Source organism: Scyliorhinus torazame, chromosome 17 (assembly GCF_047496885.1).
Source record: "Scyliorhinus torazame isolate Kashiwa2021f chromosome 17, sScyTor2.1, whole genome shotgun sequence".
NCBI lineage: Eukaryota > Metazoa > Chordata > Chondrichthyes > Carcharhiniformes > Scyliorhinidae > Scyliorhinus > Scyliorhinus torazame.
This window is the reverse complement of record NC_092723.1, coordinates 75,355,254-75,382,965: the sequence shown is the minus strand read 5'-3', so window position 1 is coordinate 75,382,965 and position 27,712 is coordinate 75,355,254. Positions and strand designations below refer to the sequence as shown.

The following is a 27,712-nucleotide window of genomic DNA, read 5'->3' as shown; positions in this document are numbered from 1 at the left end:
ATGATTTAATATCAGATAAGGGGCGAGATTCTCCGACCCCCCGCCGGTTGCCGAATTCTCCAGCACCGGATATTCGGCGGGGCGGGAATCGCGCCGGTTGGCGTGCCCCCCCCTGCGCTTCTCTGGCCCGAATGGGCCGAGGTCCCGCCGCTAAAATGTCTGTCCCGCTGGCGTAGATTAAACAACCTAAATAGGCGGGACAAGGTGGCGCGGGCGGGCTCCGGGGTCCTGAGGGGGGGTGCGGGGGGGATCTGGCCCCGAGGGGTGCCCCCACGGTGGCCTGGCCCGCGACCAGGGCCCACCGATCTGGGGGCGGGCCTGTGCCGTGGGGGCAATCTTTCCCTTCCGCCTCCACCACGGTCTCCATCATGGCGGAGGCGGAAGAGACTCCCTCCAATGCGCATGCGCAGGAATGCCGTCAGCGGCTGCTAACGCTCCCGCGCATGCGCCGCCCGGAGATGTCATTTCCGCGCCAGCTGCCGGGGCACCAAAGGCCTTTTCCGCCAGCTGGCGGGGCGGAAATTCGACCGGCGCCGACCTAGCCCCTTAAGGTTGGGGCTCGTCCCCAAATATGCGGAGCATTCCGCACCTTTGGGGCAGCGCGATGCCCAACTGATTCGCGCCGTTTTGGGCGCCAGTCGGCGGACATCACGCCGTTTCCGGAGAATTTCGCCCATGGTTCTGATTAATGAAACTGGATCTCTTTTTACAGGTGTTGTACACTGGGATTGTCATATATGCCCCTGCATTAGCGTTAAACCAGGGTAAGTTTACTGGTAAATAATATCAGGATTCCAAAAGCATCTAAAGACCAATTACTGTCCAATCAAGCTTCGGCTTTACTCTACTTCATTTACTATTGTTCCCACCTTTGGAATCAATGTCCCAACTGGGTATGTCAGCTCTTGCGACAAGATAATCACAAACCTCTACACACAGCCTACAACACAGTGCAGAACTAGATTCTATCTGTCCACAGAAACAAATAAATATTGAGCCCACACTTAAAAGGGTGAGAGCATTATCATCTCAACTCTACGAGCTGTCCCTCTGTGCTGCTGTCCTGAGCAGAAACAGCCTCTGTTCATTTACTTTACATCCATCTTCATTCTACCTTAATCAGTTACTTTCTCTTATGGGGAAAGTGGTACTTGGAGTAGGCTGAATAGGACCACTAAATAAGGAAAGGCATAGGGTCTCACAAACCCACTGACTCCCACTTATCCATTCCCAATTGCCAGGTCAGAGTTGAAGCCAATGATTGTCATCTCTTTGCATGAAGTCTCGGATGTCAGATGTTGGTCCTCCTCCTCCATCACCTCCCATTCTCTTTGTAATTACACTGGCAATCCACATTGCTTCACAGTCGCTCTGATGTGAAACAATTCTGTCTCTTTAAAGTCTGTGCCATTCTCTCAATTGTTTTCTAACTTAGCTCATTATTATACAATTTCACATAACACCAGGGGCGGGATTCTCCGACCCCCCGCCGGGTGGGAGAATCGCCGGGGGTCGGCGTGAATCCCGCCCCCGCCGTCCTCCCAAATCTCCCGCCCCCAAAAACCGGCCCGGCGTGAGTCGCGCCGCCCGCCTCAGAGAATGGTGGGTTCCGGCGCGACTCAATGGCCACCGGGGCTGCCCGAAATCTCCGGCCCGCGATGGGCCAAAGTCCTGCCCGTCTGTTGCCAGTCCTGCCGGCATAAATTAGAGTAGGTCCCTTACCGGCGGGACCTGGTGGCACGGGCAGGCTACGGGGTTCTTGGGGGAGCGCGTGGGATCTGGCCCCAGGAGGTGCCCCCACGGTGGCCTGGCCCGCAGTCGGGGCCCACCAATCCACGGGCGGGCCTGTGCCATGGGGGCACTCTATTGTTCTGCACCGGAGACTGTGGTCCTCCGCCATTCCCGGTGCGGAAGCAAATCCCTCTGCGCATGCGCGTGGATGATGCCAGCACGCGCTGGCGCTCCCGCGCATGCGCCAACTCGCGCCAGCTGGCGGATGCCCTTTGGCGCCAGTTGGCGTGGCGCCAAGCCACTTTCCCGCCGGCTGGCGGGACGCCAACCACTCCGGGGCGGGCCAAGCCCCTGAAGGTGCGGACCCCCCGCCACGGCGGATAGGGGTGAATCCCGCCCTTTATTCCGTTTAATAATTTATTGCACGTATTTTCTCATCCTGTTTTCATGGGGATGGGGTCAGCGATGGGCGAGGAAAATCTCACAGGTCCCAAAGCATGATTTACACTGGCAGGATTTTGCCCAGCGATTGTCTTCGCCCCGTGTCAATGATGTAACAGGAATTCCAACGTTCTATATCGAGATCCCCATTAGAATACATTTAAATATATTTGTCAAGCCTCTGTGACAAATAGTTCCCCTCGTTAGATCTTCCATTCACATTGGCGTGAGGGCATGCCTATTGAAACACGACAGGTCTCCCACGACGTGCACCTGATGAGCTGAACCAGCCAGAGGCATTCAGATGAATGCGTCGCTCAGGGGAGAGAAGGTCATGTCCAGGCACTGCCCCCAGCACTTCCAAGCCCTAGTCCTAGCACTCCCTGACACCTCCCAGGAACAATGCCAGAGGGATGTTCCAAGGGGCGAGGGGGGGGAGAGTTCTATGGAGGTGGAGGGAAATGTTGAGAGGAGAGAGTTCTAATGGAGTTAGGCATAGACATAGACATAGAACATACAGTGCAGAAGGAGGCCATTCGGCCCATCGAGTCTACACCGACCCACTTAAGCCCTCACTTCCACCCTATCCCTGTAACCCAATAACCCCTCCTAACCTTTTGGTCACTAAGGGCAATTTATCATGACCAATCCACCTAACCTGCACGCCTTTGGACTGTGGGAGGAAACCGGAGCACCCGGAGGAATCCCACGCCGACATGGGGAGAACGTGCAGACTCCACACAGATAGTGACCCTGCGGGGAATCGAACCTGGGACCCTGGTGCTGTGAAGCCACAATGCTATCCACTTGTGCTACCGTGCTGCCCCGAGTAGTTCCGGGCATGGGGGAGGGGGGTGTTTTTTGTTGTGGGAGATTGTTCATTGGTTGGTGGTGTTCGGGGTGGGGGGGGAGGGGGGGGAGGGGGTGTTCGGATAGTGTGTTGCTTGGAGGGGGTGTCCATTTTAAAGTTTTTTTTTGTATGGGGCACCCTTTAAAAACGGTTCCCCGATCTTCTAAAACCTAAGTTGCTGGTGGGATGGGCTCAATCAGAGTGTGGGACCTGCCCCTTGGATTTTGTTCTGTTTCTCACAATACAGTGAAGGAAGCTGGCGTTGGGCTTTTCCCACATTTTCCCACCTCCTGCCACACTCTGCAACTCAAAAGAGAAAATTCCACCCAATACGTTTCTTAAGAATGGAGATAAGACTAAGGATAAGATAAAGGACAATAAAATAAGATTCTGTTTCAGCTCGCAACCTTTGCTTCAGCTGTTATCGGTCCCATTGTGCTCAGAAGATTTGCGAGATCACAATCTAAGCCAATTCTGCCAACATTTATTTAAACCGGAACAAAGACAGCTGACTTCCAGGCTCTGAGTGTCACAGCTGCATTGCTGGTCTCTGTGCACAGCTGGGCACCCAGCTACCTGCATATCTCATTGCAGCTAAAGCAACAAGCAAACAACTGACAGTCAGGGATCAAAGTTTACATTATCAGCCTCTCTGTTTTCTTTGCAATTTTCTCTGTCTTTTCCAATCCATGTTTTCTGCTCTTCCTTTTCTCTCAACACTTCCAGCCTTTGTTATATTCCCTCTTGGTCTATTTTTCTTTCTCTTTGTTTGTTTCGAACAGTCTCCAAAGGTCGAGATCCTTTATCTGAAACCCTTGGGGCTGATTGCATTTTGGCATTCAGATATTTTTGGTTATATACGGTAAGCCTGGGCCTTGTTCAATAGCCAAAGCCTAGGCTAGATCAAGGTCAAACTTTTCCAAAGAAATGGCAAAGTGTCATTTTCGGCACGATAATCGGTGCAAATCCCATTGACCTTGACGGTGCAATCCCAGATCGCAATCATCAGGTACCTCGGAAAAGTTTTCCGTCATGTGAAAAATGGCACAGCTGAGGTGCAAAGCGTCTGAATCGCTCACCCCGGAGGTCATCTGGGCACTTCAATCAAGGGGGCATTGCATTAAAAAAATTCCACAGCACTTGACATCATTCAAGCCAGGAGGGTGGCAGTGAGAAGACCAGCTTCCAGATCTTAGGAGGGGTCTCTCACTCAATTACTGGATGCTGGGGAGGAGAGGCCAGCTGCAATTTACCCACAAGTTGGCAGGAGATCCTCCAGCAAGATCACCAATCCTGCCTGGGAGATGTTGGCAGAACTAGTCAGTGCCAGCAGCCAGTTTAATGTAGGAAAAAAATGAATGACCTCATCCCTGTCTCCCCTTGGCATTCCAGCCTTCTGTCAACCCCCAGAATGTCACCTCCAACCCACAGGCTGTAACCTTGCACATCCCCAGCATCATCCTCAAATTCTCACGCGTAATGAATCCTCTATGACAGGCACTGGGGTCCGGCAATTATGCTCACACATTCTCCACTAATCCCCTGCAGCCAACTTATTAAAAAAATATTTTTATTCGAATATGGATATAAATAACAACATACAAACAACCCATCAGTAACAAAATAAATAAAATACAATCTTCCTAATTTGAGATTTTTTCCACTTATTTCCATTCAACTGGTCAGTTCCCTCCGCCCTTATCACATCTCCCGTCCCCCCTCCCTTTACCCGCTGACAACAAATAGATCTGTAAATAGAGAGAAGAACAGCTTCCATCTTGTCCAGAATTCCCCATCTGAGCCACAAACAGCAAACTTAATTTTCTCAAGTTTAAGGAATTCCGCAAGATCGCCTATTTCAATATTTGTGGTGGATCTTCTGACTCACATTCTAATAAAATTCTCCTCCGGGTGATCAATGTGGCAAAGGCCACCACATCAGCTCTTTTCTCTTCTATTAGTTCTGGTATTTCCGACACTCCAAAAATTGCCTCAAGTGGTTCTGGTAACATTTCCGCCTACACGATTTTTGATAGTGTTTTAAAATATCAGCACCCAATGCTTTAACCTTGAAACGTAAGTTTTCGCCCATATCCTTGACTTTGAGAATGTGGGCAGCTGATATTGTCAATGGTTAACTCATGATGGCCAATTAGTGTGATAAACATGAATCTCAAGAATGTTAGAGGGTGCAATTACTCTCCAAAACAGGGATAGGCAAGACTAATAGGCACCATTGTTACTCAGGCTCATTGCTATCAGGCTTTTACACTTAAGACTGCTAGAGGTCCCCATCCTGCCTTTTCTTTTGCGATCTCATCCAACAAGTCCATTAGGCTGGTCTCCTTCAGCCTCATCACAGCCTTCCTCCCCCACCTCATGAGCTCCACACTCACAGACACCCCATGCTCCTATGTCACTAACAGCTGAGTAGCTCAGCAATCATTTCCATTTCCTGACAACACAGCATTCAGACTGACACAGTGCTCTGCAAACCTTTTAAAATATACAGTCTGCAGGCTTCAGGACAACACACACTAGCTGTGAATCCCATCCCGAAGGAGGCCCCGAACCATCCTCCCTCATCCCCACCCAAAAAAGCCTTAAACCTCTCCCACTCTGGAGCTGGCCAGGAGGAACAGTCCCCTTGTCCACCCTGGTACAAGGTGGAGAAAGCTCTCACACCTTCTTCCCTCTCCGAGACCATGGTGCTTGGTTCCCAATTTTAAAAACCAGTAGTAATTTACGCCCGCGTGACATCACACTGGTGGGATGATTCAATGAGGTTTGAAGATTGGTTTAGCTCGGGTGACCTAACATCTGGTTTGTGATGAAGAGCAAGGCGAACAGGCAGGGTTCAATTCCCAAACTGGCTGAGGTTATTCATGAAGGCTCTGCCTTCTAACCTTGCCCCTCGCCTGAGGTGTGGTGATTCTCAGATTAAATCACCACCAGTCAGCTCTCCCCCTCAAAGGGGAAAGTAGCCTCTGGACATCTGGGACTATGGTGACTTTACTTCTTATCTCTCAACATTTATTACACCTTTAATATAATATTACATTAATATACAAGTTATCTGCACAGGCCCAAAAAACGAAGTTTGGTTTTTGGATGTGCTCGGTTTTCTGATCAATGGATAAAGAATATTCAACCTGTTTTGGATCTGTCTCTATACCACACTGTACCCTGAACTTTCTATATGCCTCTCCCTCACTGTGTCTGTGTTACTTTGGCTTTTATTGTGTCTCTCACAATTTTTTAAACTTGTCTCTCTGTTCTGTCTCCATCTAACTCTGTATATCATTCTGTTTTCCTATCTTTTCCCACATTTTACACTTTTGTTTGCCTCCTACTCTACTCATTTGCATTAACTATCCCCGTCTTCCTCTCTGCCTCTGACAAAAAGACAAATTCATGTATTATTTTATAATGATATTTAATTTAATGAGGTAAAACTATTGATGTGTGAAAGAAAATTATTTTTTGGACTAAGTTGGAACAATCCTTATTTTTATCAGTAACTGGACTTGATCTCTGGGGCGTACTTGTTGCAACAGGTTTGGTCTGCACCTTTTACTGTACTCTGGTAAGTTTACACTGGTTACATTGGTAGATGCTTGTTGTGCATGGGCTTGGTGCAGGTGGACCATAAAAGTATGTAGGTATATTCTGGTATGGTGTGGGAGTATTTGGGGGAATTTATCTTGATTGAAGCAACTAATTCCAAGTGCTTGAGATCTCGTAATTGAGTCTCAGCTGCAAAAGTGTTTTGTGCTCAGTAATGATGACTCCTGGTTCTTTATTGCATACAGGGATTCCACTCTTTCTTTACCCTTGTATTGCCCACTCCCTCCTGCAACTTGGTAGAGGATGGCTGTGATGTGGTATATTTAAGCCATTTAACTTCATCGGATAATACTGAAACACCTGCCCCAGTATCTAGCTTGATTTCTGTGGATTGATTATCAACTTCTAATTTAATGCTCTAATAATTATTTTCTGTTTTGTTAACTTCTGCTAAGAAGGTTATTTTCTCTGTGGCACTTCCACTTCTTGGATTTTACTTGGTTTCATTGTTATCTCTTTCTTCCTATTAGCTACAGGTACTTTGGATGTGCAGACAATTTTAAAATGTCCAAACTTCCCACAGTTGTGACACTCAGCTCCCCTGCTGGGCATTCTTCCCACTTGTGTTAGGTGTTCCAGCCACACTAACAGCATCTCAAGATGGCGGTTGATGGTTTTTTCCCCGATTTCACAGGCTTTTACTTCACTGCGCTCTCTCATGTCCGACATGTTGAATGGCTTCCCGTATTATTCTTCAGAGATATCACTTTCCCCATGAACAATTGCTCTGTTTTACTTCCAAAGCTCGGTCTGTCACGCTATATGAATTTGTGGGAGTTAAATCTTCCCTCGGTTCAAAAGGTGTGGTAGTTTAGTCTAAGACCCCAACCACACTACAATCATGTATTCATTCATCTCTGAGGATCCATAGTCACAATTCTCCGTGTGTCTGCACAGAACATTTATAAATGAGTCCATTTATTCACCCGGCTTTTGCTTTCTTTTATTAAATTTTGCTCACTCAGTGATTTTTTGAATTCTGACATACAAATCAAGTGCCTAGTGGACTTCCACATAAGAGCCCGAAGCCTCATAGATGCTATGGTTGCAATAATATTGTTTGCAATTGTCCCTACAGTATAAAGAAAATCCTGACCTGATTCTTCTCTTCCTCCTCTGCCAACCTTCTACCTCCAATTATCCCAGTGTTGAACCTTCAGTGTTTCTGGAAGTAGCAATACTAATCTTTATTGTCACAAGTAGGCTTACATTAACACTGCAATGAAGTTACTGTGAAAAGCCCCTAGTCGCCACATTCCGGCGCCTGTTCAGGTACACAGAGGGAGAATTCAGAATGTCCAAATTATCTAATAGCACGTCTTTCGGGACTGTGGGAGGAAACCGGAGCAACCGGAGGAAACCTACGCAGACATGGGGAGAACGTGCAGACTCCACACAGACAGTGACCCAAGCCAGGAATCAAACCTTGGCACTGTGAAGCACCAGTGCTAGCCATTGTGCTACTGTGCCATCCATGGCATAAAGCCATTTAATTACATTTAAAGTGATTTAAATTCACGCCATCAGCAGGATGACAGGGAATATCTCAAACTGTGTCCCCTCGGCGCAAATCCCATTATGGTCCTCTCCTGAGGTCTTGTAGCCACAACGGTATTTGCACCCACAGCAAAGGACCGGGACTATTGCAGCCATTGTGTTCACTACCTCTTTTGTTTTTAGGGTGGCCTGAAAGCTGTGGTGTGGACTGATGTGTTCCAGATGGGAATTATGATCGCTGGATTTTTGGCAGTGATAATCCGAGGTGTGGTAATCCAAGGAAGCTTTGAACGGATCTGGAATATCTCATATCATGGAGGAAGACTCAACTTCTGGGAGTAAAACTCTTTGCCACTTATCTTTGGGGCTATGGGAATAGGTTGGCATGGAGGGGAGGGTAGCTTCCTCAGAGGGTTGCAATGACTTTGTAATCAAGTTTGCACCTATCTGGCAGTCCGTTAGAAATGGACTGTGCTGTTACTCAGACCTGTACTCGTCTACCTAGGAGTAATTTAAGGGCAGGCAGTCCCATGAGGATTCAGAGGTAGAGGTATAAATAAGGGAACTGGATATGTTGCCGGTGAACTGGAACTTGGACTACGGTGATTGAAAACAAAAAGAGTAAACATTGACCTGCCTAAACCTCTGAGTTTGGTTGAAAGGATTTGTGGACAGAAATTACAAATACTGAACTCAACACCTGGACGGATGTTGATGTCGTATTTATTGCTGTTTTCAGATCACTAAATAATCACATGTTCACGCAATGTTCACCTGAGGAAATTGGCAGAGTCCTTTATGAACCTTGATGCAACAGACAAAGACATTAAACTAGTATGGCAGGGGGGTGGGCACGGGAGCAATAGGTCAGAAGGTGAGAGCATTGAGGGAGAACTAGGGAATAGGGACAGTGTGGCTCTGAGGCAGAGCAGACGGGGAGAAGTTGCTGAACACAGCGGGTCTGGTGGCCTGAAGTGCATATGTTTTAATGCAAGGAGCATTACGGGTAAGGCAGATGAACTTAGAGCTTGCATTACTACTTGGAACTATGATGTTGTTGCCATTACAGAGACCTGGTTGAGGGAAGGGCAGGATTGGCAGCTAAACGTTCCAGGATTTAGATGTTTCAGGCGGGATAGAGGGGGATGTAAAAGGGGAGGTGGAGTTGCGCGACTTGTTCGGGAGAATATCACAGCTATACTGCAAGAGGACACCTCAGAGGGCAGTGAGGCTATATGGGTAGAGATCAGGAATAAGAAGGGTGCAGTCACAATGTTGGGGGTATACTACAGGCCTCCCAACAGCCAGCGGGAGATAGAGGAGCAGATAGGTAGACAGGTTTTGGAAAAGAGTAAAAACAACAGGGTTGTGGTGATGGGAGACTTCAACTTCCCCAATATTGACTGGGACTCACTTAGTGCCAGGGGCTTAGACGGGGCGGAGTTTGTAAGGAGCATCCAGGAGGGCTTCTTAAAACAATATGTAAACAGTCCAACTAGGGAAGGGGCGGTACTGGACCTGGTATTGGGGAATGGGCCCGGCCAGGTGGTAGATGTTTCAGTAGGGGAGCATTTTGGTAACAGTGACCACAATTCAGTAAGTTTTAAAGTACTGGTGGACAAGGATAAGAGTGGTCCGAGGATGAATGTGCTAAATTGGGGGAAGGCTAATTATAACAATATTAGGCGGGAACTGAAGAACATAGATTGGGGGCGGATGTTTGAGGGCAAATCAACATCTGACATGTGGGAGGCTTTCAAGTGTCAGTTGAAAGGAATACAGGACCGTCATGTTCCTGTGAGGAAGAAAGATAAATACGGCAATTTTCGGGAACCTTGGATGACGAGTGATATTGTAGGCCTCGTCAAAAAGATAAAGGAGGCATTTGTCAGGGCTAAGAGGCTGGGAACAGACGAAGCCTGTGTGGCATATAAGGAAAGTAGGAAGGAACTTAAGCAAGGAGTCAGGAGGGCTAGAAGGGGTCACAAAAAGTCATTAGCAAATAGGGTTAAGGAAAATCCCAAGGCTTTTTACACGTACATAAAAAGCAAGAGGGTAGCCAGGGAAAGGGTTGGCCCACTGAAGGATAGGCAAGGGAATCTATGTGTGGAGCCAGAGGAAATGGGCGAGGTACTAAATGAATACTTTGCATCAGTATTCACCAAAGAGAAGGAATTGGTAGATGTTGAGTCTGGAGAAGGGGGTGTAGATAGCCTGGGTCACATTGTGATCCAAAAAGACGAGGTGTTGGGTGTCTTAAAAAATATTAAGGTAGATAAGTCCCCAGGGCCTGATGGGATCTACCCCAGAATACTGAAGGAGGCTGGAGAGGAAATTGCTGAGGCCTTGACAGAAATCTTTGGATCCTCGCTGTCTTCAGGGGATGTCCCGGAGGACTGGAGAATAGCCAATGTTGTTCCTCTGTTTAAGAAGGGTAGCAAGGATAATCCCGGGAACTACAGGCCGGTGAGCCTTACTTCAGTGGTAGGGAAATTACTGGAGAGAATTCTTAGAGACAGGATCTACTCCCATTTGGAAGCAAATGGACGTATTAGTGAGAGGCAGCACGGTTTTGTGAAGGGGAGGTCGTGTCTCACTAACTTGATAGAGTTTTTCGAGGAGGTCACTAAGATGATTGATGCAGGTAGGGCAGTAGATGTTGTCTATATGGACTTCAGTAAGGCCTTTGACAAGGTCCCTCAAGGTAGACTAGTACAAAAGGTGAAGTCACACAGGATCAGGGGTGAACTGGCAAGGTGGATACAGAACTGGCTAGGCCATAGAAGGCAGAGGGTAGCAATGGAGGGATGCTTTTCTAATTGGAGGGCTGTGACCAATGGTGTTCCACAGGGATCAGTGCTGGGACCTTTGCTCTTTGTAGTATATATAAATGATTTGGAGGAAAATGTAACTGGTCTGATTAGTAAGTTTGCAGATGACACAAAGGTTGGTGGAATTGCGGATAGCGATGAGGACTGTCTGAGGATACAGCAGGATTTAGATTGTCTGGAGACTTGGGCGGAGAAATGGCAGATGGAGTTTAATCCGGACAAATGTGAGGTAATGCACTTTGGAAGGTCTAATGCAGGTAGGGAATATACAGTGAATGGTAGAACCCTCAAGAGTATTGAAAGTCAAAGAGATCTAGGAGTACAGGTCCACAGGTCATTGAAAGGGGCAACACAGGTGGAGAAGGTAGTCAAGAAGGCATACGGCATGCTTGCCTTCATTGGCCGGGGCATTGAGTATAAGAATTGGCAAGTCATGTTGCAGCTGTATAGAACCTTAGTTAGGCCACACTTGGAGTATAGTGTTCAATTCTGGTCGCCACACTACCAGAAGGATGTGGAGGCTTTAGAGAGGGTGCAGAAGAGATTTACCAGAATGTTGCCTGGTATGGAGGGCATAAGCTATGAGGAGCGATTGAATAAACTCGGTTTGTTTTCACTGGAACGAAGGAGGTTGAGGGGCGACCTGATAGAGGTATACAAAATTATGAGGGGCATAGACAGAGTGGATAGTCAGAGGCTTTTCCCCAGGGTAGAGGGGTCAATTACTAGGGGGCATAGGTTTAAGGTGAGAGGGGCAAGGTTTAGAGTAGATGTACGAGGCAAGTTTTTTACGCAGAGGGTAGTGGGTACCTGGAACTCGCTACCGGAGGAGGTAGTGGAAGCAGGGACGATAGGGACATTTAAGGGGCATCTTGACAAATATATGAATAGGATGGGAATAGAAGGATACGGACCCAGGAAGTGTAGAAGATTGTAGTTTAGTCGGGCAGTATGGTCGGCAAGGGCTTGGAGGGCCGAAGGGCCTGTTCCTGTGCTGTACATTTCTTTGTTCTTTGTTCTTTGACATGGAGCCAATTTCCTTCCCTAACTTTGACCCAAACTTACTGGGGACACTGCTCTTCTCAAATGGACTTGATCTGACCTTAGCCATTCCCGGCAGGTCTTGAGATTGGACAATCTCTTGGTGTTGGCTGCATACCGTTTCAAATTACTGCCTCAGGACCTGGGTCGTCATTCTCCGACCCCCCGCCGGGTCGGAGAATGGCCGTTGGCCGCCGTGAATCCCGCCCCCGCCCCCGCCAAAGTCTCCAGTACCGGAGATTGGGCGGGGGCGGGAATCGGGCCGCGCCGGTTGGCAGGACCCCCCGCCCAATTCTCCCGGCCCGGATGGGCCAAAGTCCCGCCCAGAAATTGCCTGGCCGCCGGCGTAAATCAAACCTGGTATTTACCGGCGGGACCAGGTGGCGTGGGCGGGGTCCTGGGGGGGGGGGGGGGGCGCAGGGCAATCTGTCCCGGGGAGTGCCCCCACGGTGGCCTGGTCCACGACCGGGGCCCACCGATCCGCGGGCGGGCCTGTGCCGTGGGGGCACTCTTTCCCTTCCGCCTCCACCACGGCCTCCACCATGGCGGAGGCGGAAGAGACTCTCACCACTGCGCATGCGCGGGAAACTGTCAGCGGCCGCTGATGCTCCCGCGCATGCGCTGCATTTCCGCGCCAGCTGGCGGAAGCTGCCAGCCAGCTAGCAGTTTGCTCTAACAAACGCCATTTCCGCCACGGACATCGCGCCGTTGGGGGAGAATTTCGCCCCTGTTCTCTCACCAGGTCAAGGCAGGAAGGCAATGCAAAGATGAGCTTGTATAACAGAATCAGTCACAAAATGAACCAAACCTAAGCATGAGGATGAACAGGGTGGTGGTGGGAAATCACTGTAGTACAGTCAAGGGTATTCTTCAGAGATTATCTGGTAGAGGTACATAAATTAAGATCCAGTATTATGTGACTCAGAAACTGGCTATCTAGCTCACAAAGTTACATTCCAATATTTGGTGTCTCCCTACTCTCTAACCCCAGTCTCCCAATGCAACTCTCGGTCTCTGTAATCAGCTTCACATTGGCATCCGAATTACTTGAACACTGGTCTTTCAGTGTCCTTAAAAGGAGGGCTGCGAAGGAACTTCACAGAGACATATAAAATATAAAATCCAGAATCCTGCTGCCACTTTACAATAAACAAGCAATCATTGGTTTAGTCAAAAATTAATAGCAAAAGTTCTCCATTAAATAAAGATTGATGAATATCTGGGGCTGGATTTTCCGTTCTCTTTTGACTTTGAAATAGGTGGCGGTGCTGTTTGGCGCAGGTTTCGCATGCTACGCCCCCTCCGATTACGGCGCGCGCCGCCTGCTGTTGGGATGGCCTCAGCGCGTCCCCCGATGCTCCACCCCCGATGGGCGGGGTTCCCGATGGCGAGGGGGATGTGTGGTCCCAGCCGTGTGGAAACCCGGCGTGGTGGCTGCGGACTGTGTCCACAGTCGGGCAAGAGCTGTGCTCTGGCCGGGGGGGCTTCCGCGAGGGCTGGGGGGACTGATGGGAGGTGGCCAGGGGGCGGCGAGAGGGTGTCCAGGGGAGCACTATCCGGCAGGTCGGGTCCGCGCACGGCCGGCGCCATGTTGTACGGCCGACCGCTGCAGGTCGTCGCCGTGCACATGCGTGGCCACGGACCCGGCAATTCTCCGGCCGTTTATTTTGTGGAGGATGCTACTAGCCCCTCACCAGTTGCAGCATTGAGAAGGGAGCGCCGCCGATTTTTTTCCACGTAAAACGCCACGGACGCTCTGCACTTCGGCTCAGACCTGGAGAATCTGACCCATGGAATGGAATCACAGCACCAGAGCTGAAGTAGGGTGAATAGTTCGAGAAGCTGCTTTCACTTCAGAGTTTATTTGCACAAAATTTAGATCTGCTTTGGAGCCAGAGTTCTTTGAGAATTATTCAGGATAAAGGCACTCGAGTCCGGATTTGAACCTGGTACCTGGAGCTGAGAGGCAGCAGTGCTAATCGCTATGCCACCGTGCCGCCATGCTTCTCAGTTTCGTATCATGGGCAAATCTTTTAATTTTACACTACTCTCCAGTATCCAAGTTATTTATGAAGAATAAAAAATTAAGAAGTATTTGGAGAGGTTTGAATTAATTCGGGAGAGCCAGGGCAGCATGGTAGCACAGTGGTTAGCACAGTTGTTTCACAGGACCCCGGTCCCAGATTCGATTCCCGGCCTGGGTCACTGTCTGTGTGGAGTCAGCACGTTCTCCTCGTGTCCGTGTGGGCTTCCTCCGGGCGCTCCTGTTTCCTCCCACAGTCCAAAGATGTTAGGTGGATTGGCCATACTAAATCGCCCTTCATGTCCAAAAAGGTTAGGTGGGGCTACTGCATTACGGGGATAGGGTAGAAGTATGGACTTAAATGGGGTGCTTTTTCCAAGGGCCAGTGCAGACTCGATGGGCCAAATAGCCTCCTTCTGCACTGTAAATTCTATGTATAAAAAGAAGTTGTGGACCTTGCACTGACGCTTCGGGAACATCCCTGTCCACCATCCTTCAGTTTAAAAAACAATCAACTTAGGGCAGCACGGTGGTGCAATGGGTTCACCCTGTTGCCTCATGGTGCCGAGGTCCCAGGTTCAATCCCGGCTCTGGGTCACTGTCCGTGTGGAGTTTGCACATTCTCCCCGGGTCTGCGTAGGTTTCATCCCCACAACCCAAAAGATGTGCAGGCTATGTAGATTGGCCACGCTAAATTGCCCCTTAAAAGAAAACAATCGACTTGCTGTTTCAGACCTTTAGTCAATTTTTTAAATCAATGCTGACAATGACCCTCAATTTTGTTAACAAGCCTTGTATGTGGTACTTTTACAAACATTTTCTTAAAGTCTGTATAAGCAACATCCACTACATTCCTTTCATCAACCTTATTTGTTACTTCAACAAAAATTGAATTTGATTAGTCTAACACAGGGGACTGGTTTAGCACCGTGGGCTAAATAGCTGGCTTGTAATGTAGAACAATGCCAGCAGCGCGGGTTCAATTCCCATACCGGCCTCCCCGAACAGGTGCCGGAATGTGGCGACTAGGGGCTTTTCACAGTAATGTCATTGAAGCCTACTTGTGACAATAAGCTATTATTATTATCTAATTAATTCAAACATCTCCAAGTACTTTTTAATTGTTTAACTGATGATTGTTTCTAAACCTATCCCCACCATTGATGTTGACCTGTACTTACTAGGATTATCCTTAAACATTTTCATGAACATGGGTGTCACTGTTGCTACATCTAATCCTTTGTTTTCCCTCTGGTATCTTAGAAAGATTGGAAGGTTATGTCAAGCCCTACATCTCTGAGCAACCTGGGATACAAGCCATCCAAAATGGGTGATATGTCCGCGAAGCATTACCAACCTTTCCAGTACCTTACTAATCAATTCTCACCCACACGAACATACTCATTAGAAGCAGGGATAGGCCACAAGGCCCTTTGATGCCAGCTCTACCATTGGCAGCACAGTGGTTAGCACTGCTCCCTCGCAGTTCCAGGGACCTGGGTTCAATTCCAATCTCTCGGAGACATTGCCCTCTGCACCACAGCCCAGGACCCATCGGTGCCTGGCACCAGTGGGGCCTTTGACCTCAGCACTCGTCCTTGCCGGTGGGTGTACTGGTGCCTGGCGCTACCCTATGCCAATTCACTTCCTCTCTCAGGAGTCCACTTGACAGACCCACTTATTTTGTTTCATCGTATTCTCTATTCCCCTGTCATTCAAGGAGCCCTGGCTTTGGTTCCTCTGTCTTTCCCTCTTGTTAGAATGTACCTACATGAAATATCTTGGGCGGGAATCTCCGTCCCGCCGCACCACATTTCTGACCCGACCGGTGGCGGGATTCTCCGTTACGCCAGCCGGTCAATGGGGTTTCGCATTGTGGGGCAGGCCCACGCCGTCGGGAAACCCGTGGGCGCTGGCATAACGGAGAATCATGCCGGCGGAGAATCCCGGCCCACGGGTGGGATTCTCCATCCCGTCAGCCCCGTTTTCCGGTCCGGTGCGCCCCCACCGGCAGCACGAGTCTCCGTTCCCACAGCTGACCAATAGGGTTTCCCATTGTGGGTCACCCCACACCGTCAGGAAATGCTCGGGCGTGGGTGCATTGCCAGCAGGGTGGTGGATCTCACCGACAGAGAATCCCGCAACTTATCCTTTAAATCACCTATCGTTGCTACAATTTCTCCTGTCAGTTTTTGCTTTGATATTACTCCGGCTAAATCCCTTCTCATCCCAATGAAGTCAACCCTGTTCCAATTTAGAAGTTCTACTTTAGAGTCTTCCTTTCTCTTCTCCATTACTAATCAATACAATGATCACTGCTACCCATGTGCTCCCCATAGACATTTGGTCCACATGGCCCACCTCATTTTCCAGCACCAGATCCAGCAATGCTTCCTTCCTAATTGAATTGAGAGCATATTTGTCAAGGAAGTTTTGCTGAACACATTTCAGAAATTCCTCCCCCTCCTTTCAATTTACTCTAATGTTATCTCAATCGATAGTTAGGTAATTAAAGTCTCCCAGTTGCACCACTCTATAGTTCTTGCACATCTTTGTTATTGCAGCACAGATTTGCACCTCTATCTCTCTCTCTCTATTTGGAGACCGATAGAATACCCCCAGTAGTGTGATCATAACATTTTTGCTTCCCAATTCTAACCAAATGGATTCTGTCCTTGCCCTTCAAGATCACCCCTCCTTACGCACACTACTGCCCCGATGTCCTACCTTTTAATTTCCTTCCTTGTCCTGACTGGAGGACACCCATATCTGCCCTCACTATGTTCTTAGCACCGATGTGTAACCAAAATCTGGCTCATTCCCTTGTATAATGTTCTGCACTCTCTCTATGATGGTCTTTATTCTGGAAAGGCACCATAAAGGACTCATGATGATGGTTACCGAAAAGCTGTTTGTTCCCGAATAGATTCTCCTATCAATTTGTTGTTCATCCTATGCAGTCGCTTGTCAATTGGGGTCATGGTCTGGACTGCACTACTTAAAGATGTCAGCACTCCCAGGAGTCTCCAATGCTGAGCAGCAGTTTGAGAGTGGCACACACGCCCAAGACTCACATATTCCTGCCTCATTTGATGCCCAATCCATATATCATCCTAAACTCATTGATCTACATTGCCTCCTGTCCAGCAGTGCCTCACATTTAAAACCCCACAAACCTCTTGTTATAGCCCTCAGGGAGGTCACAAGACAAGGAATAAAGTGTAATAACTGTGAATAAATACATTTTTTGTTTTCTACCTGGCTGATCCATGTTTGCTGCTTTGGTGGATTCTACACTGGCGATGGGAATAAAGTGGAGCTGCCACTAATGCCAGATATTACACGTTGGAGCCACTTTATCTGTGCTGAGAGAGGCCTCTCATCCATCCACTGACATGCCACACATTGGTAAGCTCCAGACCTTTCAGGTAGACATCGATGACTGGGGACAGCATGTTGAAAGAAAGCAGAACTTTTTCCGTACAAACTGGATCGTCAGGGACGTGCGGTAGACAATGGTGTTGATTATGGCTTGTGGGGGCCCAAGTACAGCCCTATTAAGAGCCTCACCAACAGCCACCGGATAGCTGGCCGTTCACCGCGTTGATGGCCTTAGGGAAGGGGCACTTCTGGGGGTAACTGACCTGACATTGCAACACACCATGGCGATAGCCATCTCCTGGGAAAGCACGGAGAAAGGGGCCCTGGAGCACCCCGGAGGCAGAGCCCCGACAGTGGGATGCCCCCCACAGGGACATAGGCCACCGCTGCGGCCGGAATACCGCAGAACACCCTCCCCTGACCACGGCGACCGGGAATATCGTTTCCGGCCGTCGACCACTGACAGTAGTACAGCCGGCCTAGAGAGGGCTCTCCATCTCACCATCCTGCCAAATGACCAGGCCCATGTGGATGATGAAGAGGAGGCCATTCGCAGGCTGCATTGTCTGTCTTCGTCTCGGGTTGCCCCCATCCAGCTATCATTACAGTTGAATGGACATTCCATCCAAATGGAGTTAGACATGTGGCAGTGTCTGTGGTCAGTCGCTGGACTTTCAACCATATTCATTCTGACCTCCAGACAGTGGTCCTTCGGAACACCAATGCCCGCCACGCTACCTACACGGGTGTACCGCTGGCAATAGCGGGTACAGCAACAGTCACGGTGGAGCACGGTCAACAGACGGTGAACCTCCCGTCAGTGGGCGGAGACAGCAATGGCCCGAGTTTGCTGGGCCATGGCTGGCTGCGCCACCTTCGATTGGACTTGCAAAGAGTTTGCCGAATGGAACCGCATGGACCTGAGGGTGTCCTGGCCAGATTTCCCACCGTGTTCCAAGAGAGGTTAGGCATCATCAGAGGGGTGATAGCCCGCGTCAGCATTGACTAAAATGCCCAGCCTGTCCTGTCGCACTACGTTCCAAAGTGGACATAGAACTAGACCGACTTGAAGGGTTGAAAATAATACGCCCTGTCCAGTTCTCTGACTGGGCAGCACAGGTCATGCTGGTGATGAAGCCCGATGGCTCCATCTGACTCTGCGGAGATTACAAAATGACGGTCAACCGTATCTCCCGCCTGGATCGCTGCCCTGTCCCTCGCATAGAAGACCTATATGCCAAGCTCAGCGGTGGTCTCACATTTTCCAAATTGGATATGAGCCATGCATACCTGCAGCTGCCTTTGGCCCTGATTCAATGAAGTTGTTACCATCAATACGCACAGAGGACTATATGAGTACACCCAGCTTCCCTTTGGGGTTTCCTCCACTTGTGCAATTTTCCAGCGGCGAATGGAAAACATCCTGCGAGGACCCCCGAGGGTGGCACTGGACCTCGACAACGTCCTGATCATCGGTTCATTAGACTGGGGGCATCTGAAAAATTTGGCCGCGCTCCTCCAGTGCTTTGAGGAAGCAAGGGTCCGCCTCCGCAGGGAAATATGCATATTCAACGCAACCGAGGTTACCTACCTAGGTGATCGGTTCGACTGCCATGGGTGGCACCCTATGGAGACAAAGTACAGACCATTTGTCAGGCCCCAGTGCCACTCGGACCAATTGAATTACATTTGTTTTTAGGCCTAGTGAATTACTGCGGAAAATTTATTGCAAATCTCACCACAATCTTGGCCCCCTCCGCCATCTGCTAAAGAAAGGTCAAAGTTGAGGGTGGTACCAGGAAACCGCTTTCAGGGTGGTGAAGAAACAACTGTCGTCATCCCGTCTATTAACTCATTTTGGCCCAACCAAGCTGCTGTTGTTAGCATGCGATGCTTCCCCCTACGGGGTCGGCCCATCCTCGCCCATCGAATGGACAACGGGTCAGAGCACCCCATCATTTTGCGTCACCGACACTGACCGCGCTGAGAAAAATGATACACAAATCAAGAATGAAGACTAGGCAGTGGTATTTGAAGAAATTCCATCAGTATGCCTACGAACACCCGTTCATCGTCTGCACCAACTACAAACCCCTGTTGGGGTTGTTTAAAGAAGACTGGGCAATGTCATAATATACATCAGTATATTATGGTGCAATCACATACACACACTGATGGACATGCAGTAGGACCAAACAGCGTACACAACACCGCAGCCAATCACCAGTGAGAGCACAAGCGCTATAAAGACAGGGGACAGGAGAGTTCTCGCTCATTCTAGCAGCAGCAAGCTCAGAGCACAGAGCTCACAGCCTGCATCACAGACATTCACCATGTGCTGAGTGCCTCACCATAGCTAGTGATAGGAAAGGGTCTACAGTTAAGCTGGTATTGCTTATACTCACCTTTACAGTATGTTAGCATAGTTGAACAGTTAATAAAATAGAGTTACCCAACTTCCAGCATTGTTGTCTTATTTGTGAACCAGAACACCCAACACGACAGGCAATCTCCCCCATTGTGTCTGCCAGGGTCTAGCGGCGGGCTCTGCTTTTAGCGTCATTCCAGTACGTTCTGGATCTACAATACCTCACACCGATGTTTTGAGTCGCCTTCCTCTTCCCACCAGGCCGCCTGCACCGACATTGGCTGATAAAGTGATAGACACACTCCATTTCATGGATTCTTTCACGGTTATGGCCTCCTGCATACGCAGCTGAACTCAAACGGACCTGCAGTTGTCACGGGTGCGACGTATAATCCAACATGGGGCCCAACATCGTGCCTTGCGGGGGGACCTGAAGGCATTCACTAATAAAATTCCCGAATTGAGCATCGAGGACGGTGTCCTCGTCGAAGATGCCCACTCCAAGTGGATGCGAGTCTACAAAATGCCAAACCGGGCGGCTCGAGCCACCATCGACAGACTGTGGAAATTGTTCAGTTAACAAGGGGTACTGGAGGTGCTGGTCTCGGATAATGGGATAGCATTTACAAGTGCGGAGTTTGGAGCGTTCATGGCCGGCAACGAGATGCGACATGTACACACTGCCCCGTAGCATCCCACGTTGAATGGATTGATGGAACTCGCTGTACAAATTTAAAAATGGGATGAAGAAGCAGACTTCAGGGTCCTGGGAAATACAATTGTGCGGTTCTTTTTTTGTTACAGGATGGCGCCACACGCCACGATGGGGGTCTCTCCGGCCAAATTTTTGATGAGTCGTCGCCTGCGAACACGTTTAACTTTAGTCCTTCTGGACATTGGTGGGAAAATCCATCAGGGCCAGGATCGAGCCAAGGCTGGCGCTGGGTGACGTTCACCTTTCTACACCTTCACGGTAGGGGACCTGGTGCACATCCAGAATGTGGACACCAGGTGTCATGTTGGCGCAGGCAGGACTAGTCTCATATCAAGTAAGGACACAAGAAGGCAAATCGAACCGGTATGTGAACCACCTCTGTGGGCCCATCCAAGAGTTCTCAGATCTAATTCCGGAGGTTCCGAACCAAAACTGCCCCAGCTCGAACTGACACCTTCGCCCCAGTCACCGCCATTGGTCCCAGAGGCACCTACTGTAGAGAAACTAGTCTCAGACGTAGAGGACGCCGAAATGCCAGACGAGGATCCACTGGACACGGATTCCGAGATGGACATATTACCACCGCCTAAGCCAGCAGTGTCTACGGCCGACCCCGGCCGCTGCAGCATCTACGGCACCACCGAGATACTCCACATGAAGGCAACGTTCCCCAGTCCAGTACACGCCACCGGCTGCTACACATTCATTCCTCAACGACCATTCCCGGGCTAGGACACTTAAAGAGCCAGTAGTCCCGGTCGCAGACATGGACATATCTCGGACTCATGGGGGGGGGGGGGGGGGGGGAAATGTTATAACCCTCAAGAAGGTCACAAGATAATGGCAATTAGATTCCAGGTGCCCTGGACCATTCTGGAGGGGCTGTACAGATTGATGCTGAGAGGGTCGCACGCATTGTGGCAGCCTGCTGCATCCTTCACAACATCGCGCAGCAGAGGGGCGACACGCTCGTTTGATCACCCCCCCCCCCCCACCAACCCCCCCACCCCCCCCCCCCGCCTGCAACTCTCTCTGTGATACATAGCTGCCGCACTATGGGGTGGGGCCCCCTTTCCCAAGGCAGCGGGAGGTGCAGACAGACTCAATGGATGGGAGGTGGGTTCGCTTGATGAATGGGGCTGTGTTCACGACTCTCTGAAGTTTCTTGCAGTCTTGGGCCGAGCAGTTGCCATACCAGGCTGTGATGCATCTGTAAAAGTTGGTAAGAGTCAATGTGGACATGCCGAATTCCCTTAGTTTCCTGAGGAAGTATACGCGCTGTTGTGATTTCTTGGTCATAGCGTTGACGTGGGTGGATGAGCTCTGGTGCTCCACATCATTGCACCCATCTGACAAAGCACCGAGGCAGGTTGTAACAGAGGTAACAGGTGTTTAATGTGAACAAATATTTACAGATTTGTGCCCTGGCCCTATAATTAAACTGTGCACCAGTGCCAACTTAACTGGTGTCTACTTTACTGGCCTTACGGGCCCTAACGCTATGCCAAAGTGGTTCTCCAGATAGTACAGCACGAGTGGAGGTTGCCTGCTGTGATTCCCGCCCTGTGACCCAGCTGGTGGGCATCTTGTGGTGTGACCCAGCCTGGATGGACCTGTGTGCTGCTCAAGTGTCGCAGGTGGCGAAGTGCCGCCCTGTTCCGCCCGCTGCCCACCAGATGCACCAGGGACAGGAGGGGGAAGTCTGAGGTGCTGCAGCGTCCGGCACCTCCCCTGCGGGAGTCACCGGCACGGACTCCATAACTCCTCCTCCCTCGGGGTGCCCGATGGCCCCCGGGCTACTCCCAGGGGATGGCCTGGCGCTGCCAGTCCTAGAGGCCCACTCTGGTCTCTACCAGGGTCCGCTCGCTCGTGGCCAATGAGCACAGGGAGTGGACCATCGCTGTCTGAGAATGCGCCACATCACCCATGGACTGAGCCACCACCTCTGGGTCTGTGTCACATCAGCCAGTGATTGCACCATCTCCGTCTGGGACTGGGCCACCCCGGTCTATGTCTGTGCCACGCCGGCCAGTGCATGGGCAATGCAGTCGACATTCCCAGCCATGGCAATCTGTAACTGGGCCACGCTGAGAAGTGCTGCTGCAATGTCCAGGTGGCTCTGGGACATGATTGCCTGTGAGACGGCAAGCCTGCCCTGGGCCTTGGCCAGTGCCTGCACAGAATGTCCCAGGCCTTGGACATGCTGATTGATAGCCAAAACCGTCGTTCCCGATGCCTGCACCACAGACGCCACCTGTGTGGTGTTGGCCTGGGTGGCACGCATTGACGGCACCATCTCCTGCTGCTGCACGCGGTTGGAGTCCTCCAACTGCACCTGCAGGTGCTGGATGCTCACCGACAACCCCTCATGTCATCTCTGGCTCTGCGACTGCATCTCCCCAATCGATGGGACTATCCATTACAGAATTCCGAAACCCATCAGGGCGGCAGCTCGTTTCTGGCTTCGGACTGCCCTCCGACTGTCCGCCCTCTCGGGTGTTCCTACCTCCACCTGCTGTTCCAGATGAGCTGCGTGGCGCTCACCAGAGAGTGTCCCAGGAGCCTCTTCACTAAAGTGGCCAACCAATGTGAGTGTCTCTGGGATGGTGGGGGGGGTTGGAGACAGCTGTGCTGGGAAATCACTGCCATCCTCCAACTCGAGCTCTGGGGTACCCTGGGTCTCGGGTGGAGGGCTGGTGTTCGAGCAGCTCTCGTTGCTGTTTGCCTCACGGAGGCGCTTGGGTTTTGGCACTGGTTGGGGGCGGAGGACGCCAGATGGCCCCACCCCATCTCCAGAAGCACCTGCAAGACACAAGACAGGATGCATGATTAGACCACGGGCCGGGGAGTGGTGAGCATGTGCGTGGGGCATGGTGAGGGTGGGGGTGGCGTAGGGTGGGGGTGGTGTGGAGGTGGTGTTGGGGTGGTGGTGGTACAGTCACAAGGCATCCCCCAGGGCTGTGGCGACTAGCAGGAACATCACCATTGCTGGTTGAATTCCAATATCCATTGTCTATTGGGGGTGAAAGGCCGACATGTTAGCAAGGTGCATATCCTCGTGCCCAACCAGGTCCAACGGGCCGCATGGTGGCCCCGGTTGGCACTGCGGGCTCCGCCCCCACATGTCCCCCCTCCCATCCCCGCACCCCTGGCTCCGTCAGCGGTCGGCACCGTGGGGGCCTCTGGCCCTGGCGCCTGGCCCTGGTGCAGGGGTACCGGCGGATGGCGCTGCACTTGCCAGCGATACGGTCCACGGCCCCTGCCCATGCCCCCCGTGGGGGCTTCTATGAGCATTGCCCTTGGGTGGGCCGCCTGATGACCCACGGATGGCAGCTGTGTGGGGGTAGTGAGAGGGTGGGGAGGTGGGGGTACCCATATGACCGGTGTCAGTCTGCAGAACCAGGGGCCAACGTGGGTGGTCAGTGGGGTGCACAGCAAGTTGGCTGCTTTGCAGGCTGTGGCAATGGCGGTCTATGCCTGGACACCGCCCCAGTCCTGTGAGGGGTCACCCCGACCACATGGCCCGTTCCCCTGTCACTCCCTCCCCCGGCACTGGCAGGGCCTCCCCACCCCAGCCAACCCGGCTAATGTCCATCCCGGCAACCCACAGTCACGCCTCTCTGTGTCCTACCTTCTCCCTCTCCCTCAACAACCATGAGACTGGTTTCACGATCTTTAAAAGCAGAAGTGAACCGCGCCGTCGGGAACTCGACCCATCAGAGGCGGAGAATCGTGAAGGCCCCGGAGAATAGGGGTCCGCTAATGACATGCAAATGGTGTTTAGTGTACGTGTGTTCCAGAACGCATTGACGCCGTTGTTGAGGTGGCGGAGAATTGCAATTTGGTGTCAAATCGCGATTTTGCTGTCAGAACCTATTCTCCACCCAATCGCATTTCGTGATTTCGGCGTCAGCCAACGGAGAATTCCGCTCACTGCCTTTCCAATGAAACACTGGGCGGGATTCTCCGACCCGGCAGGGGCTGGCGTGAATCCCGCCCTCGCCGGTTGCCGAATTCTCCGGCACCGGATATTCGGCGGGGGTGGGAATCGTGCCGCGCCGGTTGGCGGGGCCCCCCCCGGTGATTCTCCGGCCCGCAATGGGCCGAAGTCCCGCTGCTGGAATGCCTGTCCCGCCGGCGAGAATTAAATCACCTCTCTTCCCGATGGGACAAGGCGGCGCGGGTGAGCTCCGGGGTCCTGGGGGGGGGGTGCGGGGCGATCTGGCCCCGGGGGGTGCCCCCAGGATGGCCTGGCCCGCGATCGGGGCCCACCGATCCACGGGCGGGCCTGTGCCGTGGGGGCACTCTTTTCCTTCCACCTTCGCCATGGTCTCCACTATGGCAGAGGCAGAAGAGACCCCCTCCACTGCGCATGCGCGGGGATGCCGTGAGCGGCCGCTGACGCTCCCGCGCATGTGCTGCCCGGCAAAGTCAGTTTCGCGCCAGCTGGCGGGGCACCAAAGGCCTTTCCCGCCAGCTGGCGGGGCGGAAATCAGTCCGGCGCGGGCCTAGCCCCTCAAGGTTAGGGCTCGGTCCCTCAAGATGCGGAGGATTCCGCACCTTTGGGGCGGTGCGATGCCGGACTGATTCGCGCCGTTTTTGGCGCCGGTCGGCGGACATCGCGCCGATTGCGGAGAATCCTGCCCACTGTCTTCACTCTCAGGTGAATGTAAAATATCTCAAAGCACTGAAATGGTCCAGAGCAGGTTCACAAGAATGATTCCTGGAATGAAGGGCTTGTCATATGAGGAACGGTTGAGGACTCTGGGTCTGTACTCGTTGGAGTTTAGAAGGGTGAGGGGGGATCTTATTGAAACTTACAGGATATTGAGAGGCCTGGATATAGTGGATGTGGTGAGGATGTTTCCACTGGTAGGAGAAACTAGAACCAGAGGGCACAGCCTCAGACTGAAGTGACGATCCTTTAAAACAGAGATGAGGAGGAATTTCTTCAGCCAGACGGTGGTGAATCTGAGGAACTCTTTGCCGCAGAAGGCAATGGAGGCCAAATTACTGAGTGACTTTAAGACAGAGAAATGTAGGTTCTTGATTAATAAGGGGATCAGCGGTTATGGGGAGAAGACAGGAGAATGAGAAACACATCAGCCATGATTGAATGGTGGAGCAGACCCGATGGGCCGAATGGTCTAATTCTGCTCATATGTCTTATGGTCTTATGGCACAATTCAAAGGAGAATAGTGGAATACACTTCAAAAGTATTTAATTAGCTATAAAGTGCTTTAGGATGTCCTGAGGTTTTGCTAAGCGCTATATAAATACAAGTTATTTTTATGTCCTGAACTGAACTTTCAGACAGGCAGACAGGGCTACAATCAAATTGGAAGGACATTCCTTGAACAGGTAGCACTGCCTCAGGACTGTGCTATACTGCTGAGATCATGCACATACACATGGACTATAAAGGGCTTGGTTGGTGCAGCCATGCATGAGTGAGGGTGGTTGTCACACTTTGCTTGTCTGTCTCTATTGTCTCATTATTTCTCCATCAATAAGCCGAAAGCAATTTGAGATGATGGATCTGACCTCATCATTGTGTCCATGCTTCCTCCCAGCTTTGATCCAGACCCCTTAAGACGACACACCGTCTGGACGATTGCAGTTGGCGGGAGTTTTATGTGGACGGCAATTTATGGCATCAACCAGTCTCAGGTCCAACGATACATCGCTTGTATAAACAAATGTGAGGCTAAACTGTAAGTACCAACTCTGCAGTTGCTTGGGTCTATTTGACTGTGGAACACAGTGTCCACAGGAGTTTAGTTTGAACTAATGTCACAGGCACCACAAGTAAACACGCTCACCACTCCCCGGCCAGCGGTCGAATCATGCACCTTGTGTTGCCCAGAATCTCCACATAATCTCTCAGCACAGCACCTCCCCCGCCCCCCGCCGCTCCCCACCCCTGTTCCCCACTTATCCCAAACGTTTTCCTGTTTGTAATATAGTGGACAGGGTGCTGGAAATATCAGCTCAAAATTAATTCAGTCGTACGCTTATGAATTCAGAAATATATTCTGGGATAGATCTGGGGCGTCATTCTCCGACCCCCCGCCGGGTCGGAGAATGGCCGTTGGCCGCCGTGAATCCCGCCCCCTCCCCCGCCGAAGTCTCCGGTACCGGAGATTGGGCGGGGGCGGGAATCGGGCCGCGCCGGTTGGCGGGACCCCCCGCTGGATTCTCCGGCCCAGATGGGCCGAAGTCCCGCCCAGGAATTGCCTGTCCCGCCGGCGTAAATCAAACCTGGTATTTACCGGCGGGACCAGGCGGCGTGGGCGGGCTCCGGGGTCCTGGGGGGGGGGGGGGGGGGCACGGGGCGATCTGACCCCGGGGGGTGCCCCCACGGTGGCCTGGCCCGCGATCGGGGCCCACCGATCCGCGGGCGGGCCTGTGCCGTGGGGGCACTCTTTCCCTTCCGCCTCCGCTACGGCCTCCACCATGGCGGAGGCGGAAGAGACTCTCCCCACTGCGCATGCGCGGGAAACTGACAGCGGCCGCTGACGCTCCCGCGCATGCGCCGGGAAACTGACAGCGGCCGCTGACGCTCCCGCGCATGCGCCGCATTTCCGCACCAGCTGGCGGGGCAACAAACGCCATTTCCGCCAGCTGGCGGGGCGGAAATCCCTCCGGCGTCGGCCTAGCCCCTCAATGTTGGGGCTCGGCCGCCAAAGATGCGGAGCATTCCGCACCTTTGGGCCGGCACGATGCCCGTCTGATTGGCGCCGTCTTTGGCGCCAGTCGGCGGACATCCCGCCGTTGGGGGAGAATTTCGCCCCTGAATTCAGCACTGTAATCAATCTACACGCTACACATGTTGATCAGGATTCACTGATGTGATATAATAATCTTTATTAGTGTCACAAGTAGGCTTACATTAACACTGCAATGAAGTTACTGTGAAAATCCCCAGTCGCCACACTCCGGCGCCTGTTCGGTTACACTGAGGGAGAATTCAGAATGTCAAATTCACCTTAACAGCACGTCTTTCGGGACTTGTGGGAGGAAACTGGAGCACCCAGAGGAAACCCACGCACTCACGGGGAGAACGTGCAGACTCCACACAGGGAGTGACCCAAGGTGGGAATCGAACCGGGTCCCTGGTGCTGTGAAGCAACAGTGCTAACCACTGTGCCACCGTGCCACCCGGGATACCTAGGCACAACACACCTTAAAATGTTTTTTCTACTA

At 51.5% G+C, this 27,712-nt stretch overlaps 1 protein-coding gene across 1 annotated transcript in view; it reads left to right on the top strand.

Moving 5' to 3' along the window:
• Positions 1 to 27,712, top strand: part of slc5a8l (solute carrier family 5 member 8, like) — a 195,213-nt gene that overhangs the window by 77,437 nt on the left and 90,064 nt on the right. The window contains exons 4-7 of the mRNA XM_072480642.1: positions 713 to 764; positions 6,541 to 6,608; positions 8,330 to 8,484; positions 26,080 to 26,220. Coding sequence (XP_072336743.1) covers positions 713 to 764; positions 6,541 to 6,608; positions 8,330 to 8,484; positions 26,080 to 26,220 — 416 coding nt within the window. The remainder of the gene's footprint in view (positions 1 to 712; positions 765 to 6,540; positions 6,609 to 8,329; positions 8,485 to 26,079; positions 26,221 to 27,712) is intronic.